General features: G+C 39.4%; 1 protein-coding gene across 1 annotated transcript in view; it reads right to left on the bottom strand.

The window, feature by feature from the left end:
* Window positions 1–3162: 3162 nt before the first annotated feature.
* SH3GL3 (SH3 domain containing GRB2 like 3, endophilin A3) overlaps window positions 3163–25349 on the bottom strand; it is a 52772-nt gene continuing 30585 nt past the window's right edge. The window contains exons 2-9 of the mRNA XM_084293331.1: window positions 19951–20019; window positions 18703–18775; window positions 17125–17268; window positions 15888–16021; window positions 14330–14488; window positions 11124–11227; window positions 9750–9877; window positions 3163–3691 (exon numbers count right to left, since the gene is read on the bottom strand). Of these exons, the coding sequence (XP_084149457.1) occupies window positions 3486–3691; window positions 9750–9877; window positions 11124–11227; window positions 14330–14488; window positions 15888–16021; window positions 17125–17268; window positions 18703–18775; window positions 19951–20019 (1017 nt within the window). The 3' untranslated portion in view covers window positions 3163–3485. The remainder of the gene's footprint in view (window positions 3692–9749; window positions 9878–11123; window positions 11228–14329; window positions 14489–15887; window positions 16022–17124; window positions 17269–18702; window positions 18776–19950; window positions 20020–25349) is intronic.

Here is a 25349-nt window from a genome sequence, read left to right as displayed (position 1 = left end):
TTGAGAATGAGTGTGAGGCTGCCTCAGCTTTCTCAGTATTCTGACATGGTGTCAGGCAATTTCTGTTTCAAGTCTGAGTGGGAAACTACATGGGCCAGATCACACTACAGTGTGGGCTTTCAGCAAGTCCAAACTTGGCTGAAGTGAAATGTTCACCTGAAGAGTGGTGAGTGTCTGAAATGTTTCCTGCTCAGATCCTGACATGTCTAGATCACTTGTTAGAGGACTTCCTAGAGCTTAAAAAAAAAAAAAGAGGGGGGGGATCAAAAGCAAGTTGTGGAATGTTCCTCTAATTGATTAAATGTACTAGAATACAGAAACAGTACATAGAAATTACCAATGTCAGTATTTGATCTTTTCTGGATGCAGTATATCACAGCATAGCTTTTAGTTCTGATTTGCTGGAACCTTAACTTGGACAGATATATCCTGCAAATGTGAAACATTCCAACAGAAGGTACTGTAACTAGCAATATTAGCACTTTCTCTGAATGGTCCCAAAATGTCAGCCTTCTAAGGTGCTTGGGGGGAAAAAAAAAAGCTAAAATAAAATTTAAAAATAAACCACCATTAACTACAGCAAAAGGTGCATCAAAAAGACCTGCTCTTAGTGTCCCTATATGCTAAATGTCTGCAGGTCTGATTTGTATGCCTAATAGGGGAGCTGAGGTAATACTATGTATTGGCCAGTATGTAATTTATGTTTAATAGCTTTGGGGCCCACCTGGAGGCTGACCTACAACCTTTGCTGACTATGTAGTCAGCCTGTATTCAGTTACTTCTAGTTTCTTTTTACTAAAATGCTTACCTGCTGGCTGTATGGTGAAGAAAGAGCCTTGATGAGCCATGCAAAGTCTAGCTTTCTTATTGTTAAGAGGATGAGCAGCTGACACTGCTGGTCTCCCCAAATGCTGATTTCTGGCTGCATCTGTTACCTTGTTAAAATAATAAATTGTGGATTTTAGGATCCAGTCTGTATTTGGATAGTTATTAATGTGAGGCTTTCCTTACACTGGCTTAATGATCTTAATTTAAGCTATTTAAGTCAGATTTTGAGACATCAAAACTACTGATTTAATGCATTGTAGCAGATTTGAACTTTTGTTGTACTTTAAGGCTCATACAGAAATAAATACTGTTCTCTTTGCTATACTTATGTTAAACTTTTACTATTAAAGAGTTTTCATGTACAAATTAAGAAGTCCAAGACTAATTTACAAGTAAAATAATAAAATTGGGCTTTAATGTTATTGGAGCGGCTCAAAACCTTGAAGCATTACATGTCCCTGCATGGCTTGAAGCAACTTTCCATGCTATACCATGCTGTCCTGTTTACCCTTATCACTCACTTTTCTAAGTAATGCTGAATTGTAATGAATTTAAGAGTATTATTTCAAATGAGATGACTTCTCTTTAAAGAACAAGCAAAAACCAATATGAAGTGACAACAGTGAAATGCTTGAACTACTGTACAGGTCTTGATATAAATAACTGTGGTAGGTCAAGCTGTTACACTGTTTTCTTTCTTTTCCCCTGGCTACTGCTTAATTACCTAAACAAAATGTAGGTGCCTAACCCTGGTTCACAACAGCTTTGCTTCTTGGCTCTGGTATCTAGAATCTTTTCAAGAGATGCACATACTTTGGCAATAGCCCTTGCACTGTTCAAACCCAGAAGCACAAGTATAGTACCTGTAGCCTGAGTTGTCTGGCATTTATCTAATAAGTTGTGAATCTCAAATACTTAAATGTTTGACAGTTGTTCCATACACTTTGTATGCACAACACCATGGCTACTTTCATTCAAGAACTAGGTCAGGACAAGTTACTCTCTGTATTGCTGCTCTAATAACTACTTGATATTCACCCCTGAAGTTAGGAAAGGCCTAATAAATGTCCTTTGTAGGAGCAGTCCAGAATCAGAGCTGTTGTGTCTGAATTAATTAGCAGGCTCTAGACAAAGTTACAAAGAATAGCTCTCCACCTTTCTTGGGAGGATTGTGCAAGCCCAGCCTAAAGACAGTAGAAAAAAGAAAAGCAGGGTTTTGACAGCTAGTTGGAGGTCATTTATGCATATAGGAAGAAGCTACTACAGCTGTGGCACGCATTAAATTGAATCCCCCCTCTAGGCAATGCTGTCTCTACTGGCCTATAGAACCAACTAGGGCTTGATATACTGAAGCTGCGTTCAATCCAGTTTGCCCATAAAGATTTTGATTCCCTTCTCCTTGCTCTTTCCTCTGTCTTGTTCAGACAGTAACTGGCAAGAGTTCACATTCCTCTGGGGGTGATGACTTTTTTGGTCATTACTACAGCCATATTTACTAAGCAAAGATGGAAAAGGCTAACACAAAACAACTCTATCTTCATTTTGATAGTACTTAAGCCTGAGTCTGTCTGTCCTTTGTTTTGAGGCCTTTTTTTTGTATGTTTTCATTATAGTATTTGTTCTTTTTATCTCTTCTTTATTCTTTCAAAAAAAATAAACAAAAGCAGAAGTGTTAGTGACTTTTCATTTGTTTGTAACAGGTACTAATGATACTTACCCATTTATCTCAGTAGAGGTCTACGCAATCTCTGTGGTGCTAGGATCAGCTCATGCTTAGTTCAAAGGAATTTTTCTCTTATTCTCCTGCTATAAGAAAATTTTAATGGACATTATGAATGTTACACAATCAGGGATGATAGAGAAAGATTATTAAAGCTCCAGTGGCCAAGGTGTCATAAAACTAATAGTTTGGCTTTTTTCATGCATTTTTAATGTAGCAGCATTTTTAATGTAGCAGGTTTTTTCACTAAAATTTTATTTACATAACAAGAATGAGCCTCTAGTTCAGAAACGGATGCCAGAACTATAGGAACAGAAGTAGCAAGCACTGTTCTTATCCCACAGAAATATTTATTAAGTTTGGTCAGCAAAGTATAGGAATTTTTGATTCTGAGAACTTGTACTTAGTACAACAACATCATAATATTGACAACAATCACTTTGCCTTTTGTCAACATACAATGTGAAACGTGGATTACCTTGTTCACAATAAATTACAGTGTGATTGATGAAAAGAGCGCAATGACATCAGTAACTTAGGAACTGGTTACAGTTAGCTTCACTTACAGTATTTTTTAAAATTGTTTTCAATAGTAAAATCATTGCAGCTGAAGATTAAAAAAAAAAAAAAAAAAAAAAACAACATACAATAATAGCAAAGAAACGCATTTTTGGAGCAACAGTGAGCTACCAGTAAACACCTCATACAGTGATCTTCAAGGCACAAAGCAAAAAAACTGGGTATGGGTTTTTTTGCAGGTTGATGGAGTCAGGGAAGGTAAATTTTTTTTGAATATAAAATAAATACATTTTAAAAAGACGCATACAAAAGTCAGTAAGTCAGTCAAATAGCAAGGCTTTCACAGAATGCCACACTGACAGCACATTTGTGAATCCATTTCAGTCATGAAATCATGTTCACAGCTTGAATGACACAATCACTGAGGCAAGGGTACCATCACTTCAACATAATTAATGGGGAAGAAGCCAGACTCTCCATTTAACATCCCTTCATACCAATTCTCATCGATCTGATTGGTCAAAGTTATGATGTCCCCTTCCTTAAACCCAAGCTCGCCTTCATTTTCTGGTTCAAAGTCATAGAGAGCTTGGCAGCAAGGCTGATCCATGTGCACTGAAGAACCTGCCCCAGTGACAGAAACAAACAAGCAAGCATTAAAAGAGCTTTAGAGCATCCCACTAGCCACTAAGCATGACAATAACAGGTCAAAACATAGCTGTCTTTTTTTTTTTTCCCCCAAACAGTTTTACTATTGCTTTTACCAATTAACATCTGGTCCTTCTACATATAATACTAGTGATTACTATTATTTTAAAACATAATTCTGTTCTTCCCTCAAGTTCAGATGTTACTTGATTTCTGTTCCTAGTTGCATTCCCTTTGCAAAGGATAAGCAAAACTAATAGTTCAAGCAATCACAGCTGTCAAAACTAGTGTGGTCTCTTTGGAGCAATGGCCAGAAGAACTGGAAGGGTAGGATATGTGGATGTGGAAAAGTCAACAGGAGAAGTGGCAAATAATCATTTAAACATACTGCACTGCAGCACACTGCCACTGCAGGAATACCTCTCAGAGGGCAGGGGCTCCATCTGTCCTACACACACACACTAACAGCCTGGAGGCAGCCAGCTGGATTTCCACGCACCTGTGCATTTGCAGGAGCTCCTGCATTAGCTCACCTTGCTTAAGCAGTGATGGTCATTTCTGGGTTACTGCTCCCTGAGTCTGTGTGTTCAAATCTTTTGCTATACATGGCCTTCGTCTGAACTAAAGTGACAGTTATGTTAGTAATGGTGGTGGCTATCAAACTATCTTACAGATGAAAACAAACAGCAACCCTACCGATAAAGCACCCAGCTGTTCTTGTGACTTACACTGTTTGCTGATGTCCTACTATAACGATCTTCATACCAAGTTACTCTTAAAATATTAATATTACCATATGCAAACACAGTAGTGAGCACATATATTTGCAGGAAAACAAATATAATTTAAAGTAGAAAACAATCACCATTACCAAAATAAGTTGCCTTATCATTACAACTGTCTTTTTAAAGATTCTCACAAAGAGGTCGTTGACTGGCTTGGATCTCTAGCATAGAAACCTATACGTAACATATTCCTTTACTCGTACTTATGAATAATAGCTTATTCTAATAAAATGTAATCCAATGTTCAAATTGTAAAGCTCAGCTATGTGGGCAAGGACTAGCCAGAGGTTCAACAGATGCTCAACCATAACAGATTTTTAATAATACATGCAGCATATTGAAGTAAAATTCTGCTAAGTTGTAGTATGTTTATAAATGAAGAATAGGGAAAAAGACTTCATGCTGCTACCACATACACAGCAGTAAAATACATTCCAGCATGACGAACAACTCTTCAATCTTCCAGTGCTTCAATTAAAGCAATTAAACCCCTGAAGTTATTCTGCATGTCTCATTTGCAACATTGCCACAACTCAAGTTTTTTGTCTTAGCTCTCTCTCCAAGCTATCACACAGTCTGATCACATAGTCAGCCCAAAGAGTAACTTTTGTTTGGGCAAATATGCACCCAACGTTAATGCAATACAGATAAAATAGCTGAGATGTTAAAAATGCATGTTGTACATTTTAATCTGCAAATCATGGTAATTTGTAGGCAACTACTGAAAAGTAATTGTTCTGATATTTTCTAGCAACAGGGATCAGAAGTCTTTTAGGAAACAAGGTGACAAGACAACTATTCTGGTGATCAGTAGATGAGGATGGGTGAAAGCATCTTTTTAATTGACAAATATATACATGAGTAATATTTGGTGTTACAGCTGGGAAGTGGGAATTAATTTTCTGTTTTGTGGACACGTTCCATCCTTTAGAAATAAAAGCTCTTTTCTATTTTATAACAATGGGAGAGAGCTGTCAACACAAAGCGCCCCTTCAGCCAGCCTCCCTGGGATACTGCTGTAACAAAGCTGGACTATTTCTCTGCCCGGGGAAGGCAAGGGGTAACAACAAAGTTTAACAAGAACAAACTGAATTACAGCTACTCTAATTCAATGGCCCAGGCAAAAGCTTGGTTCTGGGCATATTTTTGCTGAAACAGTCCATGCACAGAGAATAAGATGAGACACGGTTTTCCAACAAAAACGGACTGACTGCATTCAAAAATAGCTGAGTTATTTTCAGAGTCTTTGCCAAGGTAGAACTGATACCAACTCACTAGAACTGTCAACAGCAGAAGGCAGTGCTCTGAATAATTGACAAAATTTCCTAGCCTTCACCAGCTGCTCCGATGGGGCTAATTTACTATTGCAAGTCAGTTAATTTCTGACAGTAAGGTACCTGATATGAGATGGATCACATTTGGTTCATTTTAAGCTCCAAAGAACTGAAAAGTGTCTGGCAGCCTGGAAAGATTTTAAAATAATGGTCACAGCCAATACAACCGCTTTCACTCCAGGCTGTAGGATCAGTCAAAGACTTCATTAGAGTCAGGCAGCTGCTGCTACTGTACAACCCGATGAGACAAAACTTCCCTGACAAAGGTGATGGGGGCAGCATTGCCTGACAATCTGCAACACACACTGCTTAACATCACAGAATTGGTGACATGACTCCAGCCTTTTCCTGTCTATTAAAGCACGTCTTCTACTGTTGCAGAGGCTTAAGCTAAAGAAGTACAACCCTTTTTTCCTGCAAGGAGGTTTTATGTTAATTTGCAACGCTACACCCACCTCCTTAATTTCTGCCATTGTGGAGCTAAACTGTCATGCTTCATTGTCACATATTCAAAAATGTCTTGTCATAGTGTCTACATCACTTAAACCTTGACAGCACAAATGGAAAAAGCACCAGAAGGCAGGTTAAGCATCAGCTGTCTGTGACTTCTGAAGCATTACAGGATGAAACCAGGACATTCAATGTTTTTCATTGCTGTTGTTGTATTTCCAAAGGGAGTTACTGCCCATTCCCGCACCTACTCTTAATCTTCTATATCATGATGTATACATATGGTTGCAGAATTATACTTTAATAATCACAAACTGGAAGCTTGCTAAGTTAATTAGTCCAAGTATTCCTCACAGCTGAAGTGTGTAAACATTTAGATGCTTGTGTTAAACTGCAGCACGTGGCAACCAGACCCAATTAGTTCATATCATAGTCAAACCTGACAAACAAAAAGAATGAAAGGCATGATGTAACATAGCATTTAAGAGTTTTAAGATGAACCAGATGACGCTTATAGCTTCAACTGATTAATGAGGATAACAATAAATTAGAACAAAAATACAGATTTGTTATCTGTGCTTAATCAAAGTAGCTAAATAATGTACAACATGAAAAAGATGTTTCAGTGATTCTAGTCCTGCAAATGTATGCAAGTCATTAGTACTATATAATTCCCACGTGTCAGGAACTGTACAAAGGAAAATACCATTAACTGCTCCAAGAAGCTGATACTTAACCTAGAAAGCTATGGTGAAACACAGGAAAAGCCATTTCAACACTCAAAACGGGATTGTGGTGGTTGTGCTGAATTATCACAGCTTACTTTGAACTGCCCTGTTGATTTCCATGGGCTCACTAATGCTAAGATAGTACTTACACTGAGTGACAGCATCGGCGAAATTAAAGCTCTACGTTTTGACAGAGTCAATGTGTAAACAGGGAAAATTAAGCACAAAAGTGCTTGTGTAGGACAAAAAAAGTTTTCTAAGTGAAAGAAGAAAGCGATCGTGATGCTATCCCTCTATTACTTGGAGACCTTAAAACATTTACCAGTGTTTTGCTTAGAGCCACCTGGTTTGCATTTCTAAACCACAAACCATAAATCAAATCTGTTTCATGATTTTAAACAGGAACAGGAAGGTTTTCCCATTTACAAGCAAGGCATATTCACTTCACTGTAATTCCACAAAAATTCATATAGGTAACTTTTGAGTACTGAACAGGAAGAAAAAAGAAAACAAACAATGATTTCACTTCTTATTGTACCTGCTCAGTAGTTAAGCACAGCATCCACAACGACACCTTCTTCAGGAGGAAAAAAATATTACAGATGTTCTAAGTACTACATATGATGTCCTGTATATGTCTTTCTGATATTATTCACATTAATCATAGCAACTGTTACTGATTTTTTCCTATCCCTCCTCTTTATCTCTTTCATGGTTATGTTTTCTCTTCCATTCTGATAGTACTGAGTGAGCCAAGCAGTAAGTGAAAATCTATCATTTAATGATATGCAAGCAGCTGATGGAGTAGTCAATGAATGGAAGTGCCTCACTCCTTCCCTACCTTTGTAAGCAGTGGTCATTTATTTTTCAGTTCATTCACTGAATTTTAGCTTATTAAAACCACCTTTTTTTTCTTTTTTTTTTTTTTTTTCTTTAAGTACGCTGGAAACAACCTTGAGAAGTCATCTAACCTGTCTTTTGCCTAAAGGCTGGACTGATTACCTTTAAAGGACATCTTGGATCACTCACATCACGATTATAAACCACCGTAAGGTGTGTACTGCTTTATCTCGGTTTTGACATACTAGTTAATGTACAAATGCTGAATCTAAGTCTCCTGTCTCTGCTGCACATGTAAAGCAGAAAAAAAGCTTATATAACTTGACAAGTAATTGATAGGGGACTAGTTATTTTATACTGGATTCTTAATAAAGGTTGCCTTGTTTTTGCTGCTTTCATCCAGATGTGCTGTGAAAATAACTAGAAACTTACAAATTTATGCATTGCTGCACACATTTGCAGTGATTTGAATGAAATGTGTGCTTGCACCATGTCTTTAGAACCAGTGGTCTGAACTGAGAGGAACATGCAAAAAAAGGAAGAGTTATCTCCCTCAATCCCATGTTCAACAGCAACACAAAATTACTGTCTTGTTATTCAGGCAGCATGGGGAGCTTCACTAACATACCTTCAAGTACCCTGAAGCACAAAAGAAACAAAACGAAGGACAGGATCTTGCTGGGTGGATTTATGCTGCCAATCTATTGCAATCCCCTTCACTATGGATTGTGTAATAGCCTTATTTTATACCAGAGTGCAAGAAAATTAAATACTCAAGAAGGAACATGAAGTTACAGCTCTAAGCTTTATTCTTTCACCTTTAGTCCTCTTCTTTCTCTCGCAGTAACCTTTAAAAAGAAGAAAGACTGGAAGGAAGAGGAAACCAGAAAGTTAAAAACAAGAAGAAAAAAAAAAAAAAAAAAAGAAAAAGAAAAAGGCTTCAGAAAAAGATCCTAGATCTCATGCCAAATAGAGAAGGAAACTATAGGCTCACTGCCTCCTCTCTATTTTCCTTACAAATAATGTTTATGGAAAAAACTGGCTTCTTCATGCTCTTTTCTTTGCATATTATTGTCTTTTCTGTTTTGTTATTGGTCTCTCATCACTCGCTGTAGGCAAAGGAGATAAGGAAAAAAAGTATTCATGAGATGAAGGAAAGTATGAGATGAGAAAAAGTTATTTCAGTGAGTAGTAACCTTAGTAATTATTACCATTCCCACAACTTTCAAGGGCTTTCATCAGTTGTTCTTTTTTATTATTTGTGTGTGTGTGTGTGTGTGTGTGTGTGTGTGTGTGTGTGTGTGTGTGTGTGTGTGTGGAATCGGGATCTAACCACAAGAAGGGATCCTACTCCCACAGTAATGGGTACCTGAGAACTTTGGTTCAAAAATGCACGCACTTTGGCATGTATTTTAGGGCCATTAAAATAAAATATATTAATAAAAAATAAAATAAAATTAGTAAGGCTGGGAGCAATCTTTCTGAATTTTACGTGGTTAATAGTCAAGATCCTGTGCTGATCCTTTATGGTCTAGTAGACTGTGGAGAGAAATTAGCATCTGGAGATGTTCCATACAGTGATGTAACACACCCACCTTAGGCATCTGTCTTTTCAAGACATGAACTGCTTTCTGCAACTGACTCTCCCTCTCTCTCCTCCCACCCTCAGTGGCAATACAGAGAACCTAAAAGACCAAGGAGAATGCCACACCTAAATTTCAGATGGTGAAAGATCACTGAGAGGAAACCTGCTTCACAATTCCATTTCCAAATCTGGGAAACAAATGGGAGGCAAATACATGGATACTGATGCCTCATGAATCCATCATTCTCATAGTACAAGCAACAATCTGGTAAAACACCCACCAACACATTAATTCTGTGGCCACAGGCTTACCTGATGATTTTATGGAAGAGCTATATGCAATCCCATTGTGCTGCTGATTATCACCAATTTCCAGGGTTGCGGTTATTACAGGCTTTGGCTTAAATTCACGTTTAGGCCGACTAGATGCTACATTTATTCTAGAACACAGAGAAGAGCAGCAAGAGATTTACTTGAAGGAACAAATACTTATGGAGTTTCCATCTAGGGTCTGTGCTTTTGCATTTGAAAAGTGGGAAAAAACCCTCCTGCTGTGTTTTTGTTTATTTTAATGTGTTTTATTTTGTGGTGTGTTCCCCCCCCCCCCCCCCCCGAGGGAGGGGGACATATGTATTATTTTTTTAAAACTGTTCAATTCTAATGCAATATTTGAATTTCAGCAATCCTTATTTTATTTAATGCTGTGGTCTTGCTGACAGAGGCATGAAGCTTAACAGCCTGAGTCTGAGAAGTGCTGAGCATCCACAGCTGCCACTAAGTTCAGCAGAAGTTCCAGGAATGAGCTATCTGGAAAGCTCTACTGTACATGACATATGCAGAAACCCAGCCAGGACAGAGGCCCAGGGACTGCATCTCAAACAGTGCCTTTTTTATTAGAAAAAAACGGGAAACAACCATTTGGTCAGCAAAACCATCTTAGTACCTCTTCCTGTATGCACATGTGGCCCAGCTGAGAACTCCTCATCTCACTGGCCTTCTGGCTCTTGGGGCAGGGTACACAGGCACAGCTGCTCCTGTGTGATACTCACAGCCACCACATCAACCCAAATAAAAATCCCCACAGAGTTATCCAGACTCTGTGACTGTAATGTTAGGCTACACTGCAGTGGCCCGCAAGTCATTTTGGTCTCCTGTTTTCTGTTTGTTCTCAGGGTGACGTACACCAAATTAATGACAGCAGCGTGTTTTTTTTTTTTTTTTTTGTAGGACACGAAGTATCTGGGCCTTTCACAAGTACATTCACCACAGTCATGTTCCTAGCCAGCTGGCAATACCTTTACTTTGCTGCAGAGTTTTGTTATACCCCGTAATCTCAGTGAAAATATGCCAACTTCTCAGCAGTCTCCCAAACACAGTTCAGAAAGTATGCAAGTTTAAGTAAACCTACAAACAAATGGAGGCTGTCCTGATTAACCTCCGCAGATGTGAGCGAGGGATTCTGCACACAGTCAAAGCTTTCTGGGCAGATCTTGCGGTACATTAAAGGCTCACAGTGCAGTAAGAAGTTGCCAGGTGGCAGTGGTTTAAAGCAATGAAGTCCAGTAAAGCACACCAAGAGCACATCTGTGAGGTGGTGCTACAAGATCTGTTGCTTCAGCGACGTTTCACATTCATGAACCTGAGCTGCAAAAGAGGTTCAACATTTTCTCATGGGTTCAGCCTTACCGGTTTTGCAGCTTGCTCTGCAGATCCTCCAAAATTTCTGTGGATTGTTTATGGTAATCTAGCGCTGCTTCTACAAACACAGCCAACTGGCTAACTTGTTCTACCTGAAATATAAAGAGGAAAATAGTTTTAAGGAGCCTGCAGTACATTCAGCTGAAAGATAAACAAACACTTCATTCAAAACAGACCTGGTATCTCAAAAGACAATGATACTTTGTGGGACTATTGAAAAAGAGCATATGTGATTCTATCAAAGAAATTGCCAGTTGGAACCTGAACAAAACTGAGGTGCAACTTCTAGTTCACTAACTCAGGGCTGGGTCCTTGAGTCATTTCCTTTCACAATGTGCAAATCCCTTTTGCTTTCAACTTCCAAGCCAGCTGTCTGTCAACACCAGAGCCTGAAACAGTTAGAGGACATGACCCCTTAGCAGGTGAAAGTGGGGCTTTTCTAATCAGCAATGTTAGGAGAAATTACATTGTGACAACTGTTGTGACTCAGCCCCATTAGCGTTTATTAGTGATGTTTACAAACTGCAGTTCTGAAATTGTGTGGAGTTACCTCACTAGATGGCAGCATTTTATAAACCAATAAATGAAACATGATTTACCTACTATTACCCAAACCTACTTGGATTCAAGAAATATCAGCCAATCACTCAAAAACATGAATGCTGGGGTAAAGGGAGGATGTGAAAGAGAAAAAAGAAGAAAAAAGAAGAAAAAAAAAACAAAAACAAACAACAACAACAACAAAACTTGTATTCACGAGGTAGCAAATAATCTCATTTCCATTACCATAACACAAACTAAAAAATTCAATCTGTATGTTGATCTGTGATGGAACATTACCAACTATTTATTTGTCCTCTTCCTTTAAGACCTCATTAAGAAGACAGAACCCAAGAAGTCTGACATGTTCCCATTCCACCGTGTCTTCAGACATTGGATCACAAGAAGGTGTCTGAGTAAACTTTCTGCAAATGTTTTATGGACCCATGGTAATTTTATGCTATACTTCATCTGCTTTTACTCAGTTAAAAAGATTATTAGAAATTCTTCTGGGATTCCAAGAGAGCCAAACATTGTCACATAGCATACAGAAATGAAACACACAGAACCAAATTAACAGCTGATACAATTCCATCAAAGTCAAGAGAGAGTAATGTAAACCAGCTGAGGATAATGCACAATGTGCCTGGGGTTTGAATGGAGTGGTCAGAGAAAATGGATAGACAAGGAATGTCCAGACAAGATGAGTAAGAGCCAGGAAGAATATGGAACTGGGGATTAGGAGAAGAAAGAGAGAGAGACTGGGAAGGAGCCAGGGAGACCTGAGGGACTAAAAGCCACTTAGCTAGAGGAGCCTGAGACTGGCTGAGTGGGAAAGGCAGGAAGATGGATCTGATAAGAAGTGCATAGAAAAGTGTCTGTGTGGGAGGTCTGGAACTAGCTGTGCAAAAAAAAAAAAAAAAAGAGAGAGAAAGAGATCTGGATCAGGACTGAGTCTGGGTGAGGCACCTGGCAAGATGGCTGGGGACCAAAGCATTGAGAAAAGAGATTGCAGGGCAAGAAGGCCAAGAAAGGGAGACATGTGGGGAATTGGGAAGGACAGGAAGGAAGTGACTGCAATTACTATCTATGTAAATCTGGTGAGAAAGACTCGGCTTAGACAAGAAGGCTGTAATGAGAAGTTTGAGGACAGGAGAGAAATTGGGTCAGCATGGCAAATGGAAGGGAAACAGCACAGTTTTCTTTAAACAGAAGCAATAGAAAGAGAGTATGGAGAAAGACATCAAAGGGACAACCACTTCACCTCCCTCCCAAAGGCAGAATCAGTTATACTAGTCAGTTGTTCCTGATCTTGTGGCTTAGGTAAGTCACTATTTCATACGCTGCTTCATCTTTGCTTTGGTGCTTTGGCTAATGATAAATGTCTGAAACATTTCTCAGCTGCTTATGCAAAGAAGAACTATAAAATGCATACACCACAGCTGGCCAATTGGTAGAGTCTACCATGGAACAGCGTGCTGAAATTGTTGATAGAAGATGTTAATTTTTTGCAGCCTTAATATAACTTGTGCTGGTATAACAGCAAGAGTTTATGGACTTTTGCACTGCTGTAATGAATGTGTCCTGCTCACAAGCAGTTTAGGAGCTACTGGCTAGTTTATAGCTGGCCATTACACAGGTAGTCAGAGACAGAAGTTGTCTGCAGGTAAATGGTCCCACTTAACAGCTCCCCCTTTCTGCAGTTTGCTCCCAGAAGACAGCACATTTCTTGCTTTTTAAGCATGGTTTCTGTGATAACGTATCTACAGAAGAGAAAGTTTTGGAATAGACCCTGTCTTCCTATTTCTGTTTTAACTTGACTGGGGCTAATACGGTCTAACAGAGAAATCTCTGCAAAACCAAGTAATTTCTTTTGTCTTTCATATTCCAGATAATAAAACAAACAAAAAACCTGACACCCACTCATAAGAAAGAAACTAATATTGTGTGTCCTACTTACAGATAGCAAAATGTCCTTTTAAGCACCCTTCCATCTCTCTTTTCATATAATTCTATGACTATATGGGATAGCACATCCTGCTATTCTGCTGTATAAGCACTGAAGAAAGGATTATCACAAATCACCACAGTTGCTCATTTTTAAGACATAATTTCATGGTGGACTTCGAATCTGAGCCAATGTCCAAGTACTTGAGCATAACCCACATAAGCTCTATGCAGTAATATTTACAGCCAAGCTATAGTTGTGATTTTTAGAGCCAAAATTATCCAGATCCTTCAAAGCAGCAGCAAAGTTTTGTGTGTTAAGTGAGCTGCTCCTGCACTCAGTGCTCTTAGCACTGGGTACATATCTCTTGCTCATGCTTTAAGCAGCTGGTCTGTGACTGGCTTCTCCTTCCCCCTGATCTCCCTGTATTCTGCTCTCAGGCAGTTCATTGCTCATAGATAATAAAGCTACATGAGACGTCTGTGTCAACCTTGTCTGAGCAATTGTATCTCCAGAAGACCTTGCTGAATTCTTGAGTACTCCCATGCACTGCTGTGCATAACGTTCCTCTCAGAGACAAGGAAAAAAGTACATTCTCTGCCTTCAGTCCTTGTTGCCTGTGAAGGATGGGTCAAACTTTATCCAACCCCACACACATTTCCCACCTGGATATACTACAGCAAACTAAAAAGCAGGACAGACTTACATCATTTTCTAAGAAATTGAACATGCTTCTTTCAGCTAGTTCCTTTGACTCTTCAAACTTTTCTACTGCTTGCTTAACTTCTTCATCTGGTATCTTTCCAAGACGTTTCTTTTTATAATCATAATCCAAACGACGACCTTCTAGTTTCTTCAAATGATGCTAAATAAGACAGAACATTTAGGTGGAGGTCCAAATGGGACAGGCCCATACAAACACATAGTGATTTAAGGAAGTTTCAGTTGGATGCAATTACAGGGATATGCAGATTCAAAAGAAATGCCAAGCTCAGAGATTATCCAGTCCATCCCTTTGATCTAAGAAAGCATCAGGTACGTCTGGGACTGCATACGTGAATTAAATTTTAAGTTGTGTAGACTTTAAATAGTCATCTGGTAGGACCTGGGGAACTGGCTACCTTGATTTGGTAATCTTAGGCACCTAGATCATGGGATGGAGTTTATTAAATGTGCAACACCTAACATTGGATCCTGCTTCTAATTTAGAAAATCCAAAAGTGCCCCCTGTGTTCTATACTTAAATTAATTTTACCTCTTGAATTATATGCAATATGACAGCCAACAGTCATTTTCCCTTCTCATTCCGTAAGCAGTATTCCAACAAATCTTATGTTCTTGCTTTCTTTGTTAGGTGTCAACCTGACACTTCTAACTGACATCACTATACAAGCTTTTCTGTTGCCAAAAATCATGGGATTGACAGACTTACAGAACGGACTCAAAGTGACAGTACAAAATGCTCATTAAAGCTAACATAAAACAATTTCTTTTTATCAGTGGAGAAGAATGACAACTGAAAACAATTCTGTATCATAGGAGACAGCTATAGACATCAAGGCATTATTACTAGCTTTTTGCTCTGCTTTCTACATACATGTAAATAAATAAAACAACTTTCTTTTCTGCATTTCATCAGGGAATTAACTTGCTTATTACCCAAGTCTATTGGAATCAGACTCAGACAGAGACTGCCTGGCTTTCTTTTGAATTGTCATTTTGTAAACAAAAGCACTGAAAAACCTAACTTTAAAGGTTAAAATATGTTCCTCAGCATCTTATATTTTTCCCATAGTGGAATATGGCACTCAACATTTTAAGGCACTTTTGAGATCATTCTGTGATTGCCCTGAATAGCTTTCTTCAACAATCAAATTCTGCCTCTACAATAAACAGCCTTAGGCTGACAGAGAGAGGTGGCAAGACGGGATAATCAGTCACAGTAAATCGCGGCCCACTCACATGATCAGAACAATTAATAAAAAATGTCAGTTAAAATAAAGGAACAGAAAAATACAGAGTACAATTTTCTTCACTATCCTTCTTGCACTGAATATACAGGCAATATGGCAAACTGAGCAAGTTAGACAATGGAGGGAAATAGCCAGACATTGTTTCTAAGCAGATTTCATCACTATTTTGCCAGAAACAGAAGCTTAAATGCAGTGAAGTTTATTTGCTTTTTTGCTTCCATAAAAAACAGAGAATTGGTGTTTGATTGACTTTGATTATTGATAAATGAAGCTTTACCCTGGAAAACTTACCCCAATCTCTTTTAAATCTTTGTCCTGCAATAACTGTAGAGGATCAATGAAATTTTGTTTGACATTAATATCAAGTGAGTCCTTCACTTCTGCCATTTGCTTCATGCTTTCACCAGCATCCAGTAGTGCAAGGCCTATGGTAAAGAATATGCTACTTATATCTCAATATATGTAAAACAAAAAATGTGTCTTATGATACAGCTCTTTCAAGTAGGTATCTTTGTATCTGCTGTAGGATGTTGAAAAGTAAAAAAAAAAAATAATGTAAATTATGCACTTGATTTTCTCCTACAGAAAATTAGAACTGGGATATTTTGCTCTACAGTATATTCTGCAGCATCAACATCTTCCCCTATACAGCACCTCCTTGGGTTTTTTTGAGTCCTAGGCCTACATAGCTGTTACTACTTAGAGAATGGCCTTTGTGTGTGGAACTGCAGATCTTAACAACAGGGCAGAAAGAAGTCAGCCAGTTCTGAATTTGACTTCTGCACACAGTCCTAGCCCAAGCCAGAGCCCTGTAGCCCTAGTCTGTGTTCTTTCCCAAATATGGGACTCTCCTTTTCTCATGTACATTTCTTGTAGTTTCCCTCTTAATCCCAGCTGTATCAAAAAACACCCACTGAGTAGCTCTGTGACAGTTCTTCGAGTTTATTCCAGTCAAGCCCACACATTGTGCATGCTCAGCAAGCAATGCCTCTGTCAAGATTTTGGCCGTGAAGTTTCAGCATATTTTCAGAGGAAATAGGTAATATTTGATTTACCAAAGAATTGTAGCATGGCCAAGCTGGAGTGGATCTTCACAAAAACAAGAAAATGCATATCTGAGAAGCATTGCTCCAAAGCACAAAGATGCCAAAAGCACCCACAGTTCCTCCACCCCCTCCACCCCCCCCCAAGATTTTTTTCCATTAATTTAACTCTTGGATATAGGGTAACCATTTTTATCTAAAGGTTAAAAAAAAATGCATTGCATCAAAGGATCTAAATGATTTACCTTTGGCAAGTCAGAAACTAAAATGTTTAGAGACAGCAATAGTAACAATCTAACATCTCAAATCAAACAGAGGCAGACAAATATGTAGAAGCAATGTATATTATTATATCAATCATCCCCTAATCACTGTACTTAGCTTTCCCTCTTACCTGGATCAGCTATTTACATAGTTTTTCACTGAGTAATATTCTGTGAAGAGCTTTATACTGAAATATTCTCAAAGGAGGTACACAAACTCACCAAACATAGAATCATCGCCAAGCTCTCTGCCATACCGTATCATGCAGTCTCCTAGGAGTCCTTCTGTCTGAGGGTAGCCTGTGGTTTTAACTTGTCCCCTGATCTTTGACATAGTGTTCAGCATTCCCAGCTTGGCCCTGTATGCTAATAAGGACATGAACAACAACAAAAAAGACAGAATTTTTTTAATTAATATAAAGCAATAAATTATTTAACAAACAACCTCATGAAGCAAGTCACTAAGTTAGCCTGTAGACCCGTAAGCTTTTAGTTGTCAGTACTTCATAGTCAATGCTGAAGTAAGATTCCATGCAACAGTATGGGTCACATGAAACTGTTTTATTCCCAGCTGAGTGGGCATCATCTCTCCAGGCAGTTATATAGTGGGAGTGCTTATCGCCTTCTGCTGATATTCACCAATATTCACATTCCCTTGGGTATTTTTCTTTGTGGATTCCTCTATTAAAAGCACTGCAGAAAGCAAACAAAATGGATACAAGCACAGACGAAGCCATTTTAATGCTCTTGTTTGTGAGAGCTTTACAGAACTTTTTTCCCTGCTTTTTTCTTGCTTCCACTATTCAAGACAGTAAGACTTTATTCTGCAGAAAGGCTGGGTAAATAAAAATTAGTAACTTATTGCTAGCCTGCACATATCATGACAAAACCATGCAATTCTTGGAATGTTTTTCTAATCTACTCCTTACCATTACTTCTCAACAACGTCTTCAACACAGTGATAGCCATGGGTAGGGTGTTCCTAAGGAATGTGGACCATGGTGACCAGCTGCATCTTGAACACCCTAGCTGGGCCTTGGTAAAGGGTTGAATACTACCATCGTTTTGTAGACACAACCCATTTAATGCTTCTTCTGTAGACATTAACAACCTATTAAACTTATCCAGGGACATGCATCTCATAAGGCACCCAGAATTGTTTGAAATTAAGACTCTCTCTGAAGTCATTGGTGTAGCTACTAAACATAAATTCAGTCAGACAGTTGTCAAAAAAATAAAGGTCCTTCCAGCAGCTGGTTTGGACAGTCCATCAAGCTCTTAACAGCTAATCTTTGTGACCAACTGTAAATGTAAACATGTACCCTTTCTAGTTTCTTAAACTAAAATTTGAGAAGCTTCTATTAACTGACTACCCAAAATCCACTGAGACCTTGAGCACATGAGTTAAATTCAACAGTCTTTTATATCTCTGCTAAAAAATTGCTGGCATTCTCTTTACTTGAGGGATCCATATCCCACTCCAGGAAATCCAGCATAAATAACACAGGTGCTGTATTGCCATCCCAGGCCATCCAAGACACGTCATGCACGCACAACCTGTATGTATGAGCCCAGTAAGACCAACATCGTGTGTTGTGAGCTGCATTGCAGGTCAGACTTGCTGCATGTAAACTTTATAGTTCCATTGTACAGTACAGTTCATTGTACACACCGCTGAGGGTCTCTAGACATCCAGAAGCCTCACAATAATGACCGAATTAGCTTTTATCCACCTAGGATGAATTTCTGAGTAACAAGATAGTGTTTAGCAAAATCTGACACCTACTTTCTCTACCCTACCTGGATTTGGCTGAAGATACTCTGTGGATTTTGACAGAAGCTCTGCTACAGCTTTATTAGTAACATCAATTTTCTGAAAAAGAAAAGTAACCAAAAGTTAGCAAAAATCAAGCCTATTACTAGAAAGTTTATATTTTGATTAGATATAATATACTATTCTAGCTGATTATGAAAAATTATTTAAAATAAAGCAAATATGGTAGATTAAAATAAACAGTCACGCCACGGTTATGACGAGATTGTACCAAAATAAATTTGCAGTTAGCACACAGAAGGAGAAAAAGTTCGTATCAAAATGTGGGGACCTACTTATCTCTCAAGCTCATAAGTCTCAAATGCTGCTTATGCATTCTAGGCTACACTTCTCCTGACTGCTTTTCTCCACAGGTGAAAAAGATTTAAAATATCCCAGCTCACAGTCTTGGGGTCAGGGACACTTAAAGCAGCGGTTTGCACTGTCTTCCTGTTTAATAGTTTCTAAAATGCTATAAAAATCACATTTCTGGGTTGTTTCTCTTTTTCTACCTCTGGGTCTGCATATTACTTTTCCTCTTACAATGCAGAGAAAGGAAATAATTGTTCTGAAGCCAAAGAAACTGAAACCTAGAAGCCTGTTTAGATCATAAATCCTAAATATGTACGTTGGGAAAAAAAAAACAACTCACACAAGATTTTTTCTTCAATCTGCCAACAATAAAAGCTGTGACCTAGGTCCACTATGTACATTAAAATATATTGAAAAGACAATGGTGATAAAAAGCACTTAAAAGCTCAGAAAGGAGAAAGCGACATTAATGCAGTTTGATTTGAAACACCCACCACGAATAAGTCGATAACAAACATCTCTATTTCCACAACAATTCATATTAATTCCTGACTATGGATTTAATCTAAAAAATAGAATTCAGAATTATGAGAATTTTTTCTCTCTCACTAATTTCCCACATAGACAGAGGAGAGAGACACGTCTCTCTTGGTGCTTTACGCCAGCCTTGGAGGAGCTTCCCTTCACTGTCAAGAGGTGTCCTCTTGAGCTTCCTCTGCTCAGACAGCCTTTCTGCATGTCTCTTCTCCCCTGACTGAGCTGACAAGAATCAAGGATAAATTTGAACTTATTCTTACATATTTATGTTTTGAATTAAGTATTTCCCTCATGTAAATCTATAATACCATTCTAGCATCTGAAATGTGAAAGACTTTTGATTTTGCAACAGCTTAGTGTTGAAAAGCTTATATTGCTTTCCTTACCCTTTCCATCTCTTGAAATTCTTCATCTAATTTTGTTCCTTCAGCTCCACTTATTTTTTCACTGAACAACTGTAAAGACAAATTTAATAACAATTAAAAAAAATGCATCATTATTTTTAGAGAACAAATATCTCTGAGAGTCACAAGAATTCACCCCAGATTAGAAAACATGCAACAATTGTGCAGGAAAAGAGTAACCTTCCTTTTGGAAATGAAACGCTCATTTCAATAGAAACAGAGATGTGAATTTACAGCTGAAGTCACTGAAGTGACTTCTCATGCTTTAACAGTTTGTACCCTAAAGGCACAACCAACACCGCTTATTTCAGGCAGAGTGACCAGAGTCTGACTGCAGGTGAATCCAGAGCAATGCTTTCAGGGATATTTCTCCAGCTCTGGACATCTAAGTGCCATTAAGCCCACAGATACAGCTCCCATTCCTGCTGGTGGCAATTACACGCCGTGCAGATCTGTGGAAGGAACCAACTCGGGAAAGATGCAGCACTGTGACCACCTGTGTGACCGAGCATCCTTATGACACTGAAAACAAAAACGCTACACATTCTTCGGAAACTCTGAGCAATGGTTTGAAACCAAGGATTTCAGTAAACCTTCTTAAGACAGTTATAATGTTATCCACCTCTTGCATAAAAACTCCAGGCCATCAGACCTGAGTCTGGTCCTCACTAAATCATGGCTAAACATAAACGGTCTAGCAGCTCTCAGCTGGCTGCTTCTTGCAACGTACGGCACCTGCACTGCAACAGAATGAAAAAACAGGCAGATCCCTACCCAGCGCGACACAGCCTTTTAAAGCATTACGCCACTATGAGACAAGCCATTTAACACACGTTAAACAAACATCAAACAAATTCCTATTTTTGCAGGAATTATGCTGGTAGACATTTCTCTGCTTTAATGGACTCTTAGCACTGAATCTGTAACAGCGTGATGTGAAACCCAGGCCTGGCTCATCGACTGCTGGCATTCCCCAAACCTGCCCCCAGTAAAGCGTTTTGTTCATCCTCAGCACCTTCTAAAAGAGAATTTATTTCCCTGAATTAAAAGGGCCTCGGAGACTTGCATAATCTGAAAATGGGTCATGACTCTTTGCAGCGCAGTGCTTCCCTCTTCTCAGCCGCAGCCTGCACGGCACAGGTGTGCGGGGAGCCTGCTGCTGCCTCGCCAAAAAGCAGCAACGAGCTGATGAAGCAGGGCTGGGAGCTCAGCGGCAGCTGACCTTGCACCAATATCACCGCTACCACACAGCCAAAGGAATATATCTGCTTAAGGGAAAAGGTGAGTTCAAAGAGCCGTGCTACTAATTACTTCTATTGGCTTTACATTAAGACTCACAGTTTTTGTGCTTGGTTTTTCCTAGCAGCCTACAAACTTCAGGAGATTCTCTCTTTTCCAGAGCACTGATAAAACAGGCACAAAAGTAGATCAGAGATGAGGCAGCTCAGGCACCAGAGAGCTGTGGCAGTCAGCACCTTCCCACCATCAGATGTCACCGCAGAGGAGAGACCCGAGGCCACACAGGGAGGGGGACACTGCCTGCGCCTCCACAGGTAGGTCTCAGGAGTCCTTGGGCAGGGATGGAGAAAGGAGCTGTTGCAGAAAGGGGCTTTTACAGAATGTGAAAAGCTGCCTATCAGAAACCATGCAACTTCTTTATTCTGGCAGTTTGTCTCTTTTCTGTGTAATGGTAATTCCTGAAACAATCAGTGCTATTTTCCACAGCCTCACACATGTTTTCCTTCTCTAGCAGGCACTGAACAGATCCGTGGCTTCCTGAGCCCTTGCACGGTGATCCCCTTCAGAAGGCTGAGTGCAGCGGGGGATTTATCCTTCTTAGGCTGAAGTTGTAAAATCCACATTCAGCATCTACCCATAACTGTCTCATTACAAATAATCCATTTACGTGTTGGCAGAGGATAAATGCAGTGAGGTAACGTGATTGCTCGACTGTGAAAGCATAGTTAATAATAAATTACTGCGCCAAATGGCTGTAACAATGAAATGTCCCGCCCTTGGAGAGAATGGAGCTGAACATTTCAACAAGAAGCAGGGTGGACAGGTAGAAAGTTCACTCACTAATGATAATGCCAGGGATTTAAAAGAAAAAAATAAAAAAGAAAAAAAAAAGAGAGAAAAGAAAACCACCCAGCAACTCCACTGACTCATTGGAAGACTGACAAAGACTGAAGAATGCAGTTTCTCATCTGCTGCACTGCAAGGTGATATGTTCTCAATAAAAGCCTTAAGGCATCTCCATTTATCCGCTGGCATCCCTTAGCTCTCCCTGGCTTACCATTGGCTATACACGGTCATGCACACCTCCCTGGATTAGCAGTCCAAAACTTAGGCTTGATGCTGTTTTTGCCAGGAGTGCAGGGGCTGATCCAAGGTGTTTCCACCCAGCTGGCAGGGCTGTGTTCCCCTCCCAGCTCTGGCAGACGTGCCAGCACCAGGCTGCAGCCTGCTCACTGTCCCTGCACATTCATCTGCTCAAATACTGCCGTTCACCTTTAGTTTTGGTTTCTCTTCTGCAATGATGCAAAACTCCTCACTGTGTTTTAAACGGGTAACATTTGGTGCCGCTCACCAAGGGAGAAACTGTCTGCAGCAGCCCTGAGTCACTCCTTGTGCGGTGACCACTGGGCTTGCTGAAGCAGCAGGGAATGAGGAAAGCATCAGGGTTGGATCCAAGGTCACGGGACAACGGAGGTTTCTATGTACCAGCTCTCAGAGAGCAAAAGACATTCTGTATCTACCATTTGTGGAGAGTAATGGAAAAATTGAATTAGCAGTTTGGATGATGGGACAGAGTGCACTCCCAGAGCCTGTGGAAGACATCAGCCTGGTGTCTACATTCAGCTTAGAAGAGATCAGAACCTGGAGGGCCTTTCCAACTCACCCAACTGATTCTAAATCTGCATTTACCGTCTGTGGGAATGCAACTGCACAGAGCCAGCCACAGGATCCACAGGCATAGTTTCATACACTCACCGAAAGCTACCTAAATAATGTACAACAAAATCAATGAGCAAGAGGACTCACTACAAGAAAAATGTTTGTTCACACACAAACTTTCATGACCCTGCAGTTTCTAACCAAGCAGACAGTTCCAGTGATAATTAATCTGAGCTCTCGTTTCCTTCTAAAAGGAGAATGAGGACCTCAGTGCTCACGGAGATATGGTAGACTGATTCCTTACAGTTCATAAACTGTTCTGAGCTTCTGACAGTAAAAATTGGTATAAAATTCTAATGGTTATCATTAAATTTTACCATGACGGCTTATTTCATATTGGTATAACCAGGATCTGCTTTACTATTCTCACGTTTAGACACAACAGCTTTTGTTCTGATCACAGCGAATTTAGGAGTTATAAAACTAGTACTGCCACTCTTCCAATTAAAAGTCACAGAACACCAAATTAATCAGTGCAAATGGATGCATAAAGGAGACAACTGCTGAGTTTTAATTCTCTATCTGCTGAGCATCATTTACATGCATTATATCAAGCAGCAAAATGCTTTGATCTTAAATAGAAGCCTGCCCAGCTACAGGGCCGTGTAATTACAAGGCAGCGTCTATCGGTGTTTGTGAGTCAGCTAATCAAAGGCGAAACTGCTGCCGTCACACAGAGCCCAAACTCCGTGGGAGCCTCGAATTGTTTGCATGGGAAGAATGCTGATCTTCATCTCCAGACCAGGCAGCCAGGTGCCACGGTGCTGAGTCTTCCACTACACAGGGACAGAACCAAAATGTTGGGCCTCTGAAACATCCAGTTCACACCGCGGGGCCACCACTCCCTTACTGCTCCAGTGCTAGGCCCGAAGCTAAAGCCATTTAGCAGAGCTAATTGGGATTCCTCCAGATCACTATTTATGCCCAGGAACAGCTCCCCACCTGCAAATCCATAAAGTTTTCTTCCTCTCAGGTGTCTGTGTAAACTCCCTCCATCACATTTGACTTGTTAAGAGTCAGTGAGGTTGGAGTAAAACAAAGCTACCCTTAAACAAGAACACAAAGCCAGTTTTAAATCTCCCATTTTACTACCACCTCTCCTTTGCAGCTACATGCAATACCTGCCATGCCACAGTTCATGACAGACCTTGCACGCTCAGTGTGACAGAAGAGAAAATCTTTTTGCATAAAGAAACACAGCAGTTTGTACACAAATGCTCTTGGTTGCAGCTTCTTGCTAGATCCTGCTGTTCTTTGGAATAATGGAAAACTGAAACAGGACAGGCTCGCAGTGGAACTTTCTAGGAAGACAAATCTGGGAGAAAGAAAAAAAGTTTTTGAAAGAGACCATTTCAGCTATAGTGATTTCTATTTAAGCTCTCTGTATATCCAACTATTGTTCAACATGCAAATTGCAATTTTATTACACAGTCTTAAAAACCTGCAAATATTTATCTTCTGAGGAATTTATATTCCAAGAAATTCTCTGAAAAAACATTTTTTCCATAAATATAATATCCAGATTGTTCTCACACCTGTTCTTTGTTACTTTAATTTCTTTCCAGTAATTTAATTTTCTTTTGATTTGTTCTGTTGTAACGAAGCAAGAGCAGAGCACACAAACTATCTGCAGTTTAAACTAAAGCCTATGCCTCAAGAAAACTCTGATCTAAAAAGGCCTCAAGCCTCCATATAATTTTTCAGTACTTTTATCTGAAGTATGTTAAGATTTATACCTCTTATTGCACAGGAATGGCGCACTTCTTTGCCCTCAGATGGGTTGTGAAAACAGGCTTCAGAAGAACGCTGTCTTTTTCCAGTGCTTTGTATATCACATCCACTAAATGTGAATTACAATTCCTTTTCATATTTCACTAAGGAGGGTTACTGAGCACCAGAAACTGCCAAAAATATCCCAGACCAACAGAGAGCTGATAAAAATCTCAAAACAATTACCCTATTTTTTATACATCCACTGGGTATTTTGTAACACAAGTTAATACGGTTCTTGCCGGCCAATACCTGCGCACAGACTCTGACCTTCTTTTTCACTTGCTTTGCCTTTCTTTTGCAACAGATGATTGAACCATCGTAGCTTTTTTGTTCTTGAGCTCCACTTGTTTCAACAGTAGCTGAGTAAGTCCTTAATTAGCCAGCAAAACTCCCTTGTATGTAACTGGCCAAGAACTCATCAAGTGCTATTTAATGACCAAATGAAAGATATCTTATGCTGTTAAAGACTGAGAGCTTTTATTGACCCTTCACCACGTAACAGCATTTATTTTGTTCTGAACGAGTATCTGTTGAAATTATCTGTTGAAACTTTAATGGGATGGAAAATTCCTTCATTTGTCATAAATATGCATGCTATCAAACCCAGGAGGCAAAACCTAGATTTTAAGGGGAGAAAAAAAAAATCTTTT

The sequence above is a fragment of the Netta rufina genome (genome assembly GCF_964035555.1).
Source record: "Netta rufina genome assembly, chromosome: 11".
Classification (NCBI taxonomy): Eukaryota; Metazoa; Chordata; class Aves; order Anseriformes; family Anatidae; genus Netta; species Netta rufina.
This window is presented reverse-complemented; position numbering and strand designations above follow the sequence as displayed.